We start from the raw sequence: 15,632 nt of genomic DNA, 5'->3' as shown, positions 1-15,632 counted from the left end.
GTGTGTTACATGTTATTTTTCAACCTTTTATAACAGGGTAAAGGAACTGTGAAGAAGAAGAAGCAAAGATTGGGGCTAGAAGCTCCCTACATACCAAAGTATGCTGGGGGTAGAATATATAAAAAACAAAGTCTTACTGACCTGTAAAATTCCGACAATGACTCCAAACAAACCAATGGCACTACCAAAAATCTCGACAATGAGAATCTTGACAAAGAGGCTGGCATCTTGAGCATCTGCTAAGGCAGCTCCAGACCCAACGATACCCACGCACATCCCACAGGCAAGGTTGCACAGCCCCACTGTTAACCCAGCGCCAAACATCATGTAACCTGAAAAACAGAAACAAATATACAGATGCAAGCAGGGCTATGTGATCTAAACAGTCACTTTGCAACCATGTAGTCCAGGGTTCAATCCTAGTGTATGCCACCCCTTGGTAACATGTTTTATTTTATAGTAAAACAGGTTAAACTGAGAAATTTTAATTCCTTGCATTACTCCATCAACTGTCACTTAACTGTATACTTCTCATGCAGCAGACGTAGCCTTTGCTTGATCGATACTTTTTGGAGAATTTGGGAGATGGAAACTATGCAGAAACTCATTTATTCACATACATACAAACATACATAAATATCTATCTACATTATATAAATACGTAAATGTCAAACAATGAGAATGTGTAATCAATACCACAACAGTGGATAAAATTTCTTTTTTTGTGTATAAAGGCTACCATTAGTTTCATATTAATAAAATATCTTAATATTGTAACAAATTTTCAAGCCGATCACATTATATATATTTACAGGGTGTGATGGATAAATTATCACCATTTTATGTTTTTAATTTCATGCATGTGGATTGTTTGTTTTTGATTTTGTCGACTACAGGGTATGGTAGGGCCAGTTGGGCATTGCCTGTGAGAAAAACAGCATCATCAGGCAAATCACTCAGCCAGAAATTTGGAAACAACATGCTGTACTACTTGGCATTCATGTCAGAAACTCCAATATGAACAAATGGTAAACATACAGAACACTTGTTGGCTTGCCGTGTCCCCAAAACATGTATAAAGGGTGATAAAAATCAAATAACCAGGCAGCATCATGGTATTTGGAGTGATCACTAGTCATGTGATGTTATGCTTCCATTCATCTTCCCACATGGCCTCAGATTCAATATGAAGGCCTACATCATGTGTCTAGAGGAGGTAGTGCTGCTCTGGGTGAAGAGGGTGGCTGCTGGAAGACCCCGTGTCCGGCACCAGGACTCTGCACCGTGCCACACAAGCAGGCGAACCCAGTCATGGCTGTCAGACAATTTCTGTGACCATGTCTGGCTACCCAACTCCCCAGACTGCAGCCCCCTTGAGCGGGGGACCAACAAAACTCCTTGTAACACCAAAGATGAACTGAAGGCAAGGATTATGGCAGCCTTCACCAACTTAAACAAGGAGACCGACCAGAAGAGTTGCAGGAGATTCCGAAGTCTTCTAAAGGCCATGGTTGGAGCCAACGGCAATTTAATTGCATAAATTTACTCTTTAGTATTTGAAGATATTTTTATGTAATTTTGGTAAAGATATCTGTTAAAATGAGACGTCAGTGATATTTTCATTTTTGCGTAACTTAGACGACAATTTATTCACTGCACCCTGTATATATAAGTATGTGTATATATATGTATGTGTGTATATATATATATATAAATAGACATACAAACCGTTATTTGCAACAAAGAATGGCACAGTAGCATGTGCCAAACTTTCATAAGTTATTTTAGGTGCCTATGTAGTCACAAGCAGATTGAGACACAATGAGTGAGGGTCTGGACAACTTTAATAAACAGAGGTGTGTTTGTGTGTGGAAAGGGAAGAGAGAGATGGGGACTTGAAGGATACCTCTCGGAATACTATGTTGCCCCCTCCTATCGTTAGTAAGCCTCACCTTACTGACAACATCTTAGTGCAAAGATTTTTCAAATATTTTATCTCTTGGGAGGAGGTTAACCACCATCATCATCATCATTTAGCATCTACTTTCCATGCTGGCATGGGTTGGATGGTTTGGCAAGAGCTGACAAGGCAGAGGGCTAAGCTGAGCTCTATTGTCTGTTAGTAGTTTCCAAAATGATCCTATTAAATGATAACTCATTGGAGATATTTATTCTCAAAGTTTATCTTTTTGAAGGGTGAGGAGAAAAAAAAAGACTAACAAAAGAAAGGAAGGCAAACAGGTAAATCTCTAAACATTACAAACCTGACATAAAATTATTTCTTAAGACATCAGTGGAGACCTCATTGATGCTGAAATCCTAAAAATAAATATGAAATAGAAATAGTGATGAGAAACTAGCTTTAATGTCAAAACGAAAGATTAAACGGTTTCATCATCATCATCATTATCATCAATAATATTAATACGCTTATTTTTCTTGTTTTTGTATGTACCTGTGGTGTGTGTCACACTTCAAAGGAAGAGATGAAAAGGTTGAAGGGAGAGGGACAAAGAAAAAGTGAAACAAAAAGGCAAATTGTTAGAATCTTACATTGGCTTGGTTCCCAATCACAATTGCCATAATGATGCCATAAATAGCTACAGCTTCACAGAAGATGATGCTGATGAGATTTTTGGTGCGGATTCTTGGAGCTTTGACACCGGCACCGAGAATACTGGAACCTGTTGTGTATATTCCCCTAAAAATAGAAAATTAAGGAAGAAACTGGATGAGACAACATTTTCATGTCACAAGGTAAAAAGAAAAAAAAAAAATTATATTTAAAATTTTTGACAGAAATTTTTATGATAATTGAATAATTTTCTCAACATTTTATTAAACCATTTTTTGAATTGAATCTAAAACTTAAGGACATTTTGTCTTTAGAAACCAGAATTATTTCCACTAAATCTTTCTCCATTGAAGACCTTAAATCTGATTTGATTACTTTCGGTGCAGAGAACTATCAAATTAAGATTTGTAAAATTGGTAATTTTAATCCATTATATTACAATTCACTTTTAGTTAGTGATAGAGTCTCTACATCAATACATTTTTAGCAATTCCAATTGTAGTAACCTAATAACTGCTTCTATCTGAAGACTTCCCAGGCCAGTTTTATAAAATAAGTACCAGTCATGTACTGGAGATCAATGTAATCAATGAATTATTATTAGAATTATGTAACTTGATCAAAATACCAAAATTTAAAAAAAAGGGCTTAAAAAAATGGAAATAATAAAAAAAAAAAAACCCAAAATAAAGTTAGACGAGAGGAGAGGGAAGAGAATGTGGATGGTGAGGTTTCACTTACCAAGCAGCTCCAACAACAGACAGAGATATTGCCAAACCAATTCCAACCATGCACCACATAAAAGGGGAAGAATCTGACAAAAGCCTGGAAATAGAAACACAGACATTATTTTCTTGAAGATATTCTTCTTTTCATACAAAATATCAAGTTGGGTTTTAAAAAATATCTTTACAAAGCACAATGATTCATATATGTATGTATGTGTGTGTGTTTCTTACTAAGAAGTTGTAAGGTGGTGGGAGCTGGCAGAAACATTAGCATGCTGGGCAAAATACTTAGCGGTATTTCGGCTGTCTTTACGTTCCGAGTTCAAATTCCGCTGAGGTCAACTTTGCTTTTCATCCTTTCAGGGGTTGATAAATTAAGTACCAGTTGCATACTGGGGTCGATCTAATTGACTGGACCCTTCCCCAAAATTTCAGGCTTTGTGCCTAGAGTAGAAAAGAATTATTAAGAAGTTGAAATTTCAAATCTTCACTTGGGCAGGAGGCTAGTCTGCTACAAGTGAACTCTGTGATGTGAAACATTTGTTGCTGGTTTAATTCACAAGAATTTTTATGCTGCCCATCCAATGTCTTACATATGTGTATATATATACATATATATATATATACATATATATATATATATATCAGTGTTGATTAAGACAGATTCATCTGACTCCAACCAGTGGATCTATAAACATTGCAATCATCAACAGACCTTGCTTGAGGATATTCCCTCATGTCTGATGCAGAAATCACCAACCAGTCACAAGACCAGTGTCAGACATCATGTAAGTTTTGCCAGTACCTCTGAGCCCATGGCTGGTTGTTGCCTCAAACAGGGGAGACATCCACTCTGTTAGTAATATTCAGACCAGGTCTCTGGTTGAAGATAGCTTCTTTCATCCCTCCCACCAGTCTCATAGGCCCCGAGTAGAGCTAAGGGCCACAACCCGTCTTCCTCACTCACCAATAAAACCATCAGAGAATATTTTATCAGACATATAGCTATAAAAGTGTTTAATGACCCTTTTTTTAAATGTCTGTGAATAGCAACAACATCATCACATAATACTTACAAGTGCAATATTCATAAGTAATTATACAGGATTGAGAGAGAAAAAAAACAAAGTGAAACAGTTTTAACAGACAGGGACAAACCCTTCTCCAGACAGAGGTACTACTTACCATGCTATTGAAAAGCGTTCACCTTGACCAGCAAGACAATAATATAAACCTAAAGAATAAAAAAAATCAAAATTTAGATACATTTTAAAAAATACAAACATAAAAAGGTACTCAATATAATTGTTCAATTTTAAATTCAAAACTTGGTAAACAAACAAAATAATTATTATAATTGAAGATGTGTTGTTAATAAAGGAAGCAGAGAAACTACTCTCCAGAAGTTTTCCTGCTGACCATATACACGTGTGTGCGTGTATACATACATACATACGTATATACACACACAAATATATGTACACGGCACTGAAGGTCAGTGAAGGGGTGGACTTCACATTTATTCCATTCTTCTCTGCAGAATCTGTTCCTCTCAAGTCTGCGAGACAGGCAGAGGCTACTCCACAACCCATACATAAACAAATTGGCTGACTGATGATTTTTTTTGAGATTTGTTCAAACTCTGAAGCTTTTGTCCAAATCTTGGAGAGGTCAACTTTGCCTTTCATTCTTTCAAGGTCAATAAAAAGCACTGATGCAAGAGAACAGATTGGCAGAACTGTTTGGAGTAGCAGTTCTGGTATTCTGATAGTAACTGGTGAAAGTAAACTATTTCTCTGAATTTCTTTTATTAATCTGTACACTACTATAGATACCATAAACAGAGAGAGAGAGAGAGAGAGAGAGAGAGAGAGAAAGAGAGAGAGAGAGAGAGGGAGAGGGAAAGAGAGAGAGCCATGATGAATGTTACAATCAAAACGCTTTGTCAGTGACCCACTGTTTCTCTCTCTCACTTATCATTCATTATGTCATCATTCTTTCTTCCCAATATAAAAGACAACAGAACTGGATGCATTTGTTGCACTCCCCCCTACCCTCCACCAGAGATGAGGGAATCTTTAAACTAGCAAGGGCATATTCTCACACCTGCTAGAAATAGCAACCAAATCTTTGAAATATACTCCACTGTCTGGATAATGCAGTCATAAAAGCCATGCACACAAAACAGAATGGTCATGGCTGGATTGCCTTTGCTTAATCAAGTCTGGTTTGAGGATAACTAACAACAATGAATGAGCCTCTACTGAGATTGTTCGTTCTGCTAGAAAAAGTAAACAAATCTCCTTCAAATCCCAACCTGCCATCTTGAAAAACAAAGGATCATGGATACATTCAATAATGTAGTCCAAGATACACAATGCCTACTCAGCTGGCGAGCCTTCATAACAAACCTGCTCAATCAAAGTGAAACCACAGAAACAACACTGAGCCACACAGTAGATTGCATGGTGGTGGTCTCTGTCTGTCTGTTTGTCTCTTATAAAACATCAAGTGGTGGTAGTCTCCAAAACACTGAAGACAACGTCATGGTGGTGGTGGAGAATGAAAATGCCGAGGACAGTTGTTGGCTAATGGAATGACATGCAAGCATAATTTCAAATTCCAGCCGTAGACAGACACACAGACAGACCTAATTAAATATTGGTAGATTCTTTAATGGAAGATTCATATCTTGAAAGGAAGACAAGAATCGGAAGAACAATGAGAAGATGGGAACCGAGTTCTGTAGAGGGTGGGGGGAGCAGTGTGGTGTGTGGGAGAAAGTATCAATGGAACAGCTGAACCAGCAGGAGTTGTTGTTTAACCCCAGGTCAACCACGAGATGGTCACAGACATTTCAAACAGTTTTACATTATCCAATGTGCTCATCAAGTTTTTAAGACATACAGGTTCGATTTGAGGGAGACTTCGTTGTTATTTCTAACATGTTGAGCAATTATATAGAGACTGTCATTGGTTCATCATTTCAGAAGGAGTTACATCTCAGTTCCATCACAACTAACTGACCCCCCCCCCCATCTCCCAACATTGCAAAATACATTGGTCTGTCTCTGGCCTACAAAATGCCTTCTTGGATGTTTTCTGTAACTAGTGATTTTGTGACCCTTAGCTTGTGACCCTTCAGGTGAAAAAGTTATAAATAACTACGATGATAATATTGCTTCGACACAAGTCAAGCTTGAAACAACAAAACCACAATCTAGAACATTCCAATCCAAGACTATATTATTTTAAAGACAGATCTAAGGAAATTTTGGCTGCCATTTCTAGCAAGTCTCGCAATCACACGTGAGCAGGAAACAATCGTTGAATTCGATTACCGTATTTTACTGATACTTTTCTAAACAGAGAAAACTGGCTGTCAAAGTTGACCTTTGCAAGATTCGAACTCTGGGACAGAAATAAACTGAGCTCATATTGTCCAGTCTATGGAACTGGAACGAGAGAATTGTAGAAATCAATTAAATCTACTTCAGTATAATGATTGGTGGGTGTTTTATCGACCCTGGAGGTGAATAAAGGTCGGCCTGTTATGGATTTGAACAGGAGTCGCATACGCACACACACAACAAATACAATAAAAACTTTTAGTCCGACCCAAAGCACAAACTTTAATTTTCCTCTGAAAATGTTAAAAATAAAATCCACTTATTATGATAAAGGCGGCGGTGAGCTGGCAGAACCGTTAGCACACCGGGCGAAATGCCTAGCGGTATTTCGTCTGCCGCTACATGCCAAGTTCAAATCCTGCCGAGGTCGACTTTGCCTCTCATCCTTTCGGGATCAATAAATTATGTACCAGTGAAATACTGGGTCGATATAATCGACTAGTCCCCTCCCCCAAAGTTTCAGGCCTGGTGCTTTTAGTAGAAAAGATCATTATTATTATTGGTTAGTATTCGACTGGTCCCTTCCTGCAAATTCTAGAACTTGGGCCTATAGAAGTAGAAAGGATTGTCCGTATTACATGGAGGAATTCCCAGACCAATCTGCCAGTCTTGGAAGAATTTAATGGAAACAGCAAGACGAAGATAAATGTAATGATTCGGTGCAATCCGAAGAAAGAGTGGAGTTGTAAATAGAATAATATTTTGGAAAATCTAGGAGAGGAAGGGCGACCAATGAAAGATTGGGTTCAACGATCTTGAGAAGGATATTGGAATGATTAAAGAAATCCCAACTGACGGGGGACGGGGGAAAAAAACTCGAGTATCCTACAAAAGCAGAAATGTTATGAGAAAAACTTGGCTTTGAGATGAAATTCACAAAAATTCAATGAGAGGGATGGAACCCCACCCCACGTGATAACATAATTGTTTTTATGTTATTTGACTAATTTATACATACACTGGCCTGCCTACATATATATATACTGTAGATTATTTATTTACCTAATCATCTATTTATTTTAACCACTCCTTCTTGACTACAAATATATTACGAAAACATTATGAAGCTTTCAATATATATCCGTGTCAACTAATTTTGTTTTCAAGAAAGGAACCTCTCTGAGGTCGCATGATCTGCGGGAAACTGAAATAGCAGCCAAATTTCCTTTTCGTTTGAGGAAAATGGAATGAAGAGCGCATTCGATAATGTGTATTTAGATTTACTTTGATTGAATAAAAGACAAGAAGGTCACGACTGTAACGGCCTGGATTATAAGTCTAATGAGGCTAAACAACAAGGAAGATTTATAACGGATAATGTAGCGCGAGATATACAATTATTATGTATTAATTATATCTGACAACTACTACTAAAGTAATAATAATAACTATAATAATAATAATAATGGTTTTAAAAACAAAAATTTAGGTACAGGCGAGCAACACTGAAGAGGAGTAATCGATAGTATCGATCTCTCGTATTTGATTGGTATTTTAACGGACTCGGGAAAATAAAAGGTAAAGTTGAGTTTAAATGGAATCGAACTCAGAACATAAAAAGTCGGAACAAATTCCGTAAGAAGATACCTCGACCGACGGAATGGTTGCTGCAATATTTTTGGTCAAAGATCTGTTTGATCAAGTCTGATATTCTAAATAATGCCTTGAGGTATAAAGTTACGGTCGTTTACTTTCTGAGTTGAAATCCTGCCCAGATCAGATTTAGCTTTCATCGTTCCGGAGGGGTTAATAAAAAAAATAAATAAATAAAAGGTCCGTCAAATTTCTGGGGTAGAATAAATATTTTTGTACTGAGTTCCAGATGTGAATGAGACTAATATCAAAGGGTGATTCCGATACACTATTATTATGAATTAAAGACGAGACAGACACACAGCTGTAATAATGAGGACAGATTGGGAGGGGGGACACACAACGGACCTACATAAACAACCTGCCAATAACCGTGTGCGAGGATCAACATGTGGGATGAGAAGTTAGTGAGGGTTTGTGCTTTTTTTTTATAATTTAGAAGTAAACATGTAGGAAGTGAATTAAAAGATGGAGAGAGAGAAGGAGGGAGGGATAAGAAAATATATTATCTTGATTAACAAGATACATTATGCGTCAAAGGTGGAATGATCATATACTTGGTGTTAGAGGTGTCCTTCGACGAGGACAGAGCTGGGGACTTAAACAAACAACCCCTAAATCCGTGTCTCTGTCTCTAAGAAGTGAGAATCACCAACGAGTGATAGGAGTGGGTGGGATTTTGTTTTTAATTTAAAACAAATCCACAGCAAATACATTAAAAGACGAAAAGGGAGAAATGGCGAGAGGGGGGACATCGACATATCGATATTTATGTGTGATTTAAAGACGGAATGGTCATTCGTGTAGATATTTGGTGTTGGAGGTGTCAGATGAAGACAAGTGGTGGGGACTTCAAACAATTACTACCAAAATTCTATATGTTCGTATCAGAGGTGACAATGACTGACATGTGCTGTAAATGAGAAAGTTCTTGTTTGAAAATTCAATTGATACAAAATAGAAACACAGCAAATAGATTAAAAGACCAAAGAAGAAGAAGAAGAGGGTCGGGCAAACATTGCCAGAAATACTTACAGACCATGATCAATATTGAGATTGCAATAGCAACAAGAATTCTGTAGATTATGCCATAACTGTAAGACATTGTCTTCTTCGATGAACGATCCATGATGGAAAGGAATTCAATAAATACACAACGACAATAAAAGTCAGACCAAAGTGAATCGGTGAAGGAACCGACTTTGGATTTCTTTCTGGTCGACCCCTAAAAATGTCAATCTCACTTTGGAGGAGGAACCTCTTATAATAATCATATGATAAAATATCGTAACTTCTCGTTCTGGTTTTCTCGTCACTACGTTATGTCACTCATCGGTAACGTCGCAATATAAATATCGGATTTTGAACTTAGTGTCAACATATTTAATAAAAAAATTACTATTAATGAAAAAAAAAAGAAAACTAAACCAGAAATAAATATAGGAATAATAATAATAATTAAAAAATGTGAATGCTGATTAAATATCAATGTTCCGAATGCTAAGCAAGCACGGGACACAACTCCAGACATTTTGTTTTACGTATTAGGTGTCATGTCACCAGCTTTATTCTGACCTTCTTAGCGAATCGTTTCCCCCTCTCACCACCGTTGTAATAACAGAAACAGTGATAAACGAATCACTGAATATACAAGAATGTTTATTAAATTATATGAAAAATTTTATAACGAGTTGATGACAGAATCGGTAGGGCATCAGGCGAAATAGCTTTTGTTATTCAATTATGTTCCTTTATGTCCTAAGTTTAAACGTTGTCCAGGTCCACTAATTGCTGTAAAATATCTATTGAATCCCTTTAACATAAAAAGCAGAAAGTTACATGGATAATCAGTGTAATGAACAAAAAAAAAAAGATCTGTAACTACATTCCCGATGAGTGTTTAAAGCATCACAAATAAGTTATTAATATCTTGTCCCATTTTTATTTATAATTCAGGTATTTTGACGGCATTTGATCAAGCCGCTGATGTCCAAGAGAAACAAACAGTCATATTTCGCTATCAAAAACAAAAAACAAAATTAAAATAATGAATATACTTTATTTTCGACAGATTTATAGTAAAACAACAGAAACTTATAAAGGAAAAATACTACCAAATTCTGAGGTTTTTACATTCTCTACGCTGTGGTGATTTCTAAAGACATAAGCAGTCCGTTCGAATTCTGAATGCTGTCAGATAAAATTTGAACTTATCTTGGTTGAAATCTATATTTCACTCAACTAAAAATTCAAAGTTAAAAAAGACGACAAAAACTGAAAGGAGAATATGTGGAAAATTTAATTAAAAAAAAAAAATTAAAGCGTGTAATTCCTGTTTGTGCGAGTCTGTCGTTATTTCTTTTGTCCGTTCCTTACTTCCGGCGGCATGGCCGAACAAAAACACTTGGATGCTCTCGCCAAGTTTTTACGACGTCCCCAGAAAATCTTGGTTCAAGAAAACAATGTAGGAGCACTTATTTTCACCCTTTACTTCCTCAGGAATCCCATATATACACACATACACACATGAGAATGGATGTTAGACATGGATGGGATCTTAATCTCTCATCTTCCGACTAAAATCATTGCATCATGTCAGAGGAATTAAAAAACAGCAATAGATTCTCAGTTTTTTAAACCTTTACTGTATTTAGTGTTATTATTATTATTATTATTATTATTATTATTATTATTATTATCATTATTATTATTATTATTATTATTATTATTGCTGCGAGTTGACAGTGTTATTAAGCACGCCGCCGGAGAAAATGCTGAGCGGCATTTCGTCCGACTTTGTTTCGAGTTCAAATTGTGCCGATGGTAACTTTGCTTTTCATCCCTTTTGAGGTCGGTGAAATAAGTACTTGTCAAGCACTGGGGGGTCAATATAACCGACTTGCCCCCTTCCTCCAAAATTTCAGGCCTTGTGCCTGTTGTAGAAAGGGTTACTATTCTTATTCTGTGTGTTAGTGCGATCCAGAAATTAAACTCCTGACTGATCGTTAGGCCAACACCCTAACTACTAATTTGTGTGTGTGTGCTGCTATTTTTGTCTGAAATAGTTATTGAGGATTACATCACCTGATGCGTTGCTCCTTTTCTAAAACAAGAGTGTGTGATTTGATGGAGATTTGGCTGCCATTTCTAGCAAGTCATGCGACCACACAGATGCTTGTATAGCAGCCCAGACACTCGTACATCGTATGGAATGCAAATAAAGCATCTGTTGCATTCTGACTAATGCAACCTTCCCTTCTACTATAGCCATCACCATCAATGATTAAGTGTAGGGCTGTTACACTTGGAGCAAGTGCACCTTGTGTGACTTCACTGCAGCCACAATTGCAGTAAATGCAGAGGGTTGACTGTGGCTGTTATGCTTTGACCAAGTCAACCTTTGTTATAGTTACTGACGTCACAGAAAAAAGGTAGACAATGGAGTGAATGCATGTTGAGAGTGCAAGGTTGCAAACCCTACAAATAATCACTACAACCCATAATCCCAGAATCGCAGACGAATGAGAGACAAACGCTGACCTCAGTGGTATTTGAACTCTGAATGCAGAGAGCTAGAGTAAATAGCACAAGTCATTTTATCCTGTGTTCTACCGATTTAGCTAGAGTTTCAAAACTGTTCTACATCTTCATCTGATTGCTGATATACTGATGCATCTGTCCTTGGTTATCTTGGTTTTTGTATTTTTATTTTAAATGTTTTTACTAATTGCAGGAATTGATTATTGTTCTCCTTTCTATCTCTAGGTTCTTGTTCTGAAGGAGAATGGTCTGAATGTGCAAGGCTTTCTCTCTATAGCCAAACATTTGACGAGGACATCAAACCAGCAGGTTTTGTTGGGTATGTGTGTAGACATTGCCATCACCTCTCTTTACGATCTCCATTTTAATAGAACCTATCGCATAGTTTTACCTCCAAGATAGCAGAACTTGTAGAAAAAGAAGACCAAAGGAGACTTGGAATGAAACGGTTAAGCCTGCCATTGATTCTCATCGTGGATGTGACAAAGGAGTAAACTGTTTGGTGATGCAAGTGTTTGGAGGCTGAGATATCTTGTACCCTGCCCAACCTATATTTGTCCTTGCACTGAATAAGTCTTGTCCAACCCATGACAGCAGAGAAACAATGATAATGATGATTATGTATTATTATTATTGCAGGTAAAACTCCAGCAGAGCAGGCATTTGTTGACCAGTGGCTTGAATACATGATTCTCAACCTTGATGCCAAAACTGATAAATATTCTAGTTTACAGGTAAGATGGCACCTACTTCTGTTTCTCTTTTTTTTCTTTCTTATTTAAATCAAATTTTTTCATACTTTCATGGATTAAATTGGTTTTCTAAATTGTTAACGGTTTAGACAACTTTATAACCTTAACAGAGTGAAGTCAGTAGTTTGAATCCAGAATTGCTTACAAAGCATTTGTTAAGAAACAAAATCATAATTTTGTGACTTTTTTTCCCTCTTACGTATTTTTTCTTTTTTCTTTCTCTAGGATTTGAACTCCTATCTCAGTGACCGAGTTTATATGATTGGAAACTGTATCACTCTCGCCGACCTGCTGCTGTTCTTTGCTCTGCATCAAACAATGGTGAGTGCTTTTGTCTGTCTCGACTTCTCTCAGTTCTGCACATGAACAATTGTCTTGTTGTTAGTGTTGTTGTTGTTGCTGTTCATCCCGGGCTGATTCTGATCCTCTATAACAAAGATGTTCCAACCATGAATCTTCTTCTTTTTTTTTTTTGTTATCAGACGTTAGTGTAGTTTTGGATCACATTGTTCAGTATGTCCTTCCTCCTTTAAGCTTTTAGTGTGACATTTGAGTGAAATTTGGTTATTAATTGTAGCAGCTTAAGTGACCTTGTGGAGGCTCTTATATTAGTCCACTGTGTGTGTGGTTTTGGGGTGGTGGGAGCATATTGTGTGAGAGAGAAACATTATTATTTGGTTTAGTTAAAACCTGTTTGTTACATATTTCAACTTGTAAAGGCAAATTCGCTGCAGTTACCATGGAGAAGAAATTCTCACTTATGGCAAAAGGTGTAAAAACATTGTATTTATTGAGTGTCTTCTCAAGTTCGTTTGTTCCTTATTGATTAGCAAATGCTGTTTCTGTTTTTATTCTGACCAATTGGTCCACAAGTGCAACTCAGTCACAGGTGTTGATTGTTCGAAGATAAAGCTACATATTTAGAATCTGTTCAGGGTTATCTCTCTTCAATATCTCCAACTGAGGAAGGCTAAAAAGCTGGAAATGCATTGAGAAGTCTGCTAGGGGAAACACACTGAGAAAATATGGTGTTTTTACATCTTTTGCCTTGAGCGAGAATTTCTTCTCCACATTAACTGTAGTGAATTTGCCATTAGCTCTTAAAATATGTCAAACGTATCTTAAACTTTGCCCTTCATCCTTTCGGGGTCGATAAAATAAGTACCTGTTGAGGACTGTTGCCAATGTAATTGACTTACCCCTTCTCCAAAACTGCTGGCCTTGTGCCCAAATTTGAAACCATTATCATTATTATTATTATCATCATTTTCTTTAACAGAGTGAATTAACATTCCAAGAGAAAGAGAAGTTTCTTCATTTGTCTCGATGGTATGATAATGTAAGTATATCTGTTGGTACCACTGGCAACCATTCCACTTCTGCTCTTAGCCACATAAACACCACTGGTAGTCATTCCATTTACCATGCTAACTATTTCACAGTTGCTGTTCACAATGCCACTAAATTAAGGTGACCCTTTCACTAACCATTGGTCGCCATTGCACTCCACCATCATTGGTCAACCTTTAACCATCAGTGGTCATCATTTCACTTCCATTGCTGGTCACCACTTCACAGTCACTAACAACATCTACACAATGATTTTGTTTGTGTTTGTTTGAGATTGTATTGAAAGAGGAGTCTTTTAACAGAAAGTGTAAAGGTTGCCAGTGTTGTGCAATTAGCACCTGTGCCGGTGGCACATAAAAAGCACTTTGAAGTGTTGGGCCTCATGGAGGCAATGACAAACGATTGAACCCTTCAGCAACATGCTGTGCTTGAGTAGAAGACCCATGAAAGCCATGTGAAATTGTAATCATGGCAGATACTGGTGTCACGCAACTGGCACCCATTGCATTTTTGGAGTGGTTGCATTGAGATAACCCTATCCCTAACCCCTTAAAACCTTTTCTGATTTTTCAAATATTGATTTTTGTCTCCATTTACAGCTTCAATACCAGTACAATTTCAGAGAGTCCTATAGTCTGTTACACTTCCAGAAGAACTGTCTCTATGGCTCAAGTTGACTACATTCACCGTGACCTTCAACCATTTGGTTAAAAATTCCTGTCTTCATGAAAACTTTGTAAATGTTTCAACCAATAAATTATTAAATATTTACTCTTTTCTTATCATATTTTTCATGAAATTTGCTTCCTAAAGTTTTGAATTGATTTCGACAATATTTAAGGATTTGAAAGAATTTCATACATTAAGAGGATACCCCAGTTTTGAGCATAAATGTATTCTGCAATAAAATATTGACAATTTAAATATAAACGTTTTAAAAACAATGGTTTTGTTTCATAGAATTGAAGAAGTCTCAGGTGGATTATGTGAAAAGGTTTCAAAGTTTTGCTAGCTGCTTCCACCTGTTATTCCTACTCATTATAGGGTTGGGATTTAGTTTAGGTCAACTCAGGAGCAAACAGACTTTTGCGATTGGAAGGAGAAGATTTGCTCTTCATTAATGGCACTTAAAGATTAGTTTTGTTCTCCTTTTTAAGCTGTTTCTTGCTTTTTGGTGAAGAAATTTTTTTCAGATAGGTGTAGGCTCGGCTGTGCAGTCAGACGACTGAAAGAAGTAAAAGAATATATATATATATATATATCAAACTTATTTGGAAGAGGATGCGTGGCGCTCAGTCATATAATAATAATAATATATATATATATATATATATATATATGCATATATACATACGTATATGTACATATTTACATCTATTTATCTATCTATCTATATATATATATATATATATGCATATGTGGGCACAGGACGTCACGAACGTGTACAACCAAAAAGTACGAGTACATGGAATATGAACTATTTTTCCGAACATTGAAAGACACAAATGAAAAACAAGACAAAGAGCATAAATAACGACCGTTCATCAGTTGTTGGCTCGAAATATGAGAGCAGAAAAACAGCCAACTGCAGTGAAGTATTTGGAAAGAAAGGAATAAGAAAAGAACAAAATATATCAATGATGTTTATTTGTTACAATATGAAAGTGAGAAAAAATATATATAT

The 15,632-nt window shown here is 36.6% G+C and overlaps 2 protein-coding genes across 2 annotated transcripts in view; one reads left to right on the top strand and one right to left on the bottom strand.

The window, feature by feature from the left end:
* The window catches only part of LOC106876791 (V-type proton ATPase 21 kDa proteolipid subunit c''), an 11,187-nt gene extending 1,572 nt beyond the window's left edge, over positions 1-9,615 (bottom strand). The window contains exons 1-6 of the mRNA XM_014925501.2: positions 9,342-9,615; positions 4,489-4,537; positions 3,317-3,400; positions 2,554-2,701; positions 2,265-2,319; positions 142-332 (exon numbers count right to left, since the gene is read on the bottom strand). Of these exons, the coding sequence (XP_014780987.1) occupies positions 142-332; positions 2,265-2,319; positions 2,554-2,701; positions 3,317-3,400; positions 4,489-4,537; positions 9,342-9,435 (621 nt within the window). The 5' untranslated portion in view covers positions 9,436-9,615. The remainder of the gene's footprint in view (positions 1-141; positions 333-2,264; positions 2,320-2,553; positions 2,702-3,316; positions 3,401-4,488; positions 4,538-9,341) is intronic.
* A 1,040-nt stretch (positions 9,616-10,655) lies between these two features.
* On the top strand, positions 10,656-14,719 carry LOC106876785 (eukaryotic translation elongation factor 1 epsilon-1). The gene is made up of 6 exons (XM_014925495.2): positions 10,656-10,770; positions 12,072-12,165; positions 12,486-12,580; positions 12,824-12,919; positions 13,878-13,937; positions 14,548-14,719. The coding sequence occupies exons 1-6, from the start codon at positions 10,693-10,695 to the stop codon at positions 14,623-14,625; spliced, it is 501 nt and encodes a 166-aa protein (XP_014780981.1). The 5' UTR covers positions 10,656-10,692; the 3' UTR covers positions 14,626-14,719.
* Positions 14,720-15,632: the final 913 nt, after the last annotated feature.

This window comes from Octopus bimaculoides, chromosome 24 (assembly GCF_001194135.2).
Source record: "Octopus bimaculoides isolate UCB-OBI-ISO-001 chromosome 24, ASM119413v2, whole genome shotgun sequence".
NCBI classification, from domain to species: domain Eukaryota; kingdom Metazoa; phylum Mollusca; class Cephalopoda; order Octopoda; family Octopodidae; genus Octopus; species Octopus bimaculoides.
The sequence above is the reverse complement of the archived record's forward strand: the minus strand, read 5'-3'. Positions and strand labels throughout refer to the sequence as shown.

Excerpts from the sequence above, each read along its gene's own strand:
- LOC106876785 (XM_014925495.2), top strand. The coding sequence starts at position 10,693 with ATGGCCGAACAAAAACACTTGGATGCTCTCGCCAAGTTTTTACGACGT. Across the intron at positions 12,166-12,485 it reads AAACCAGCAGGTTTTGTTGG|GTAAAACTCCAGCAGAGCAG; the intron begins GTATGTGTGTAG and ends TTATTATTGCAG. Across the intron at positions 12,920-13,877 it reads TTGCTCTGCATCAAACAATG|AGTGAATTAACATTCCAAGA; the intron begins GTGAGTGCTTTT and ends TTTCTTTAACAG.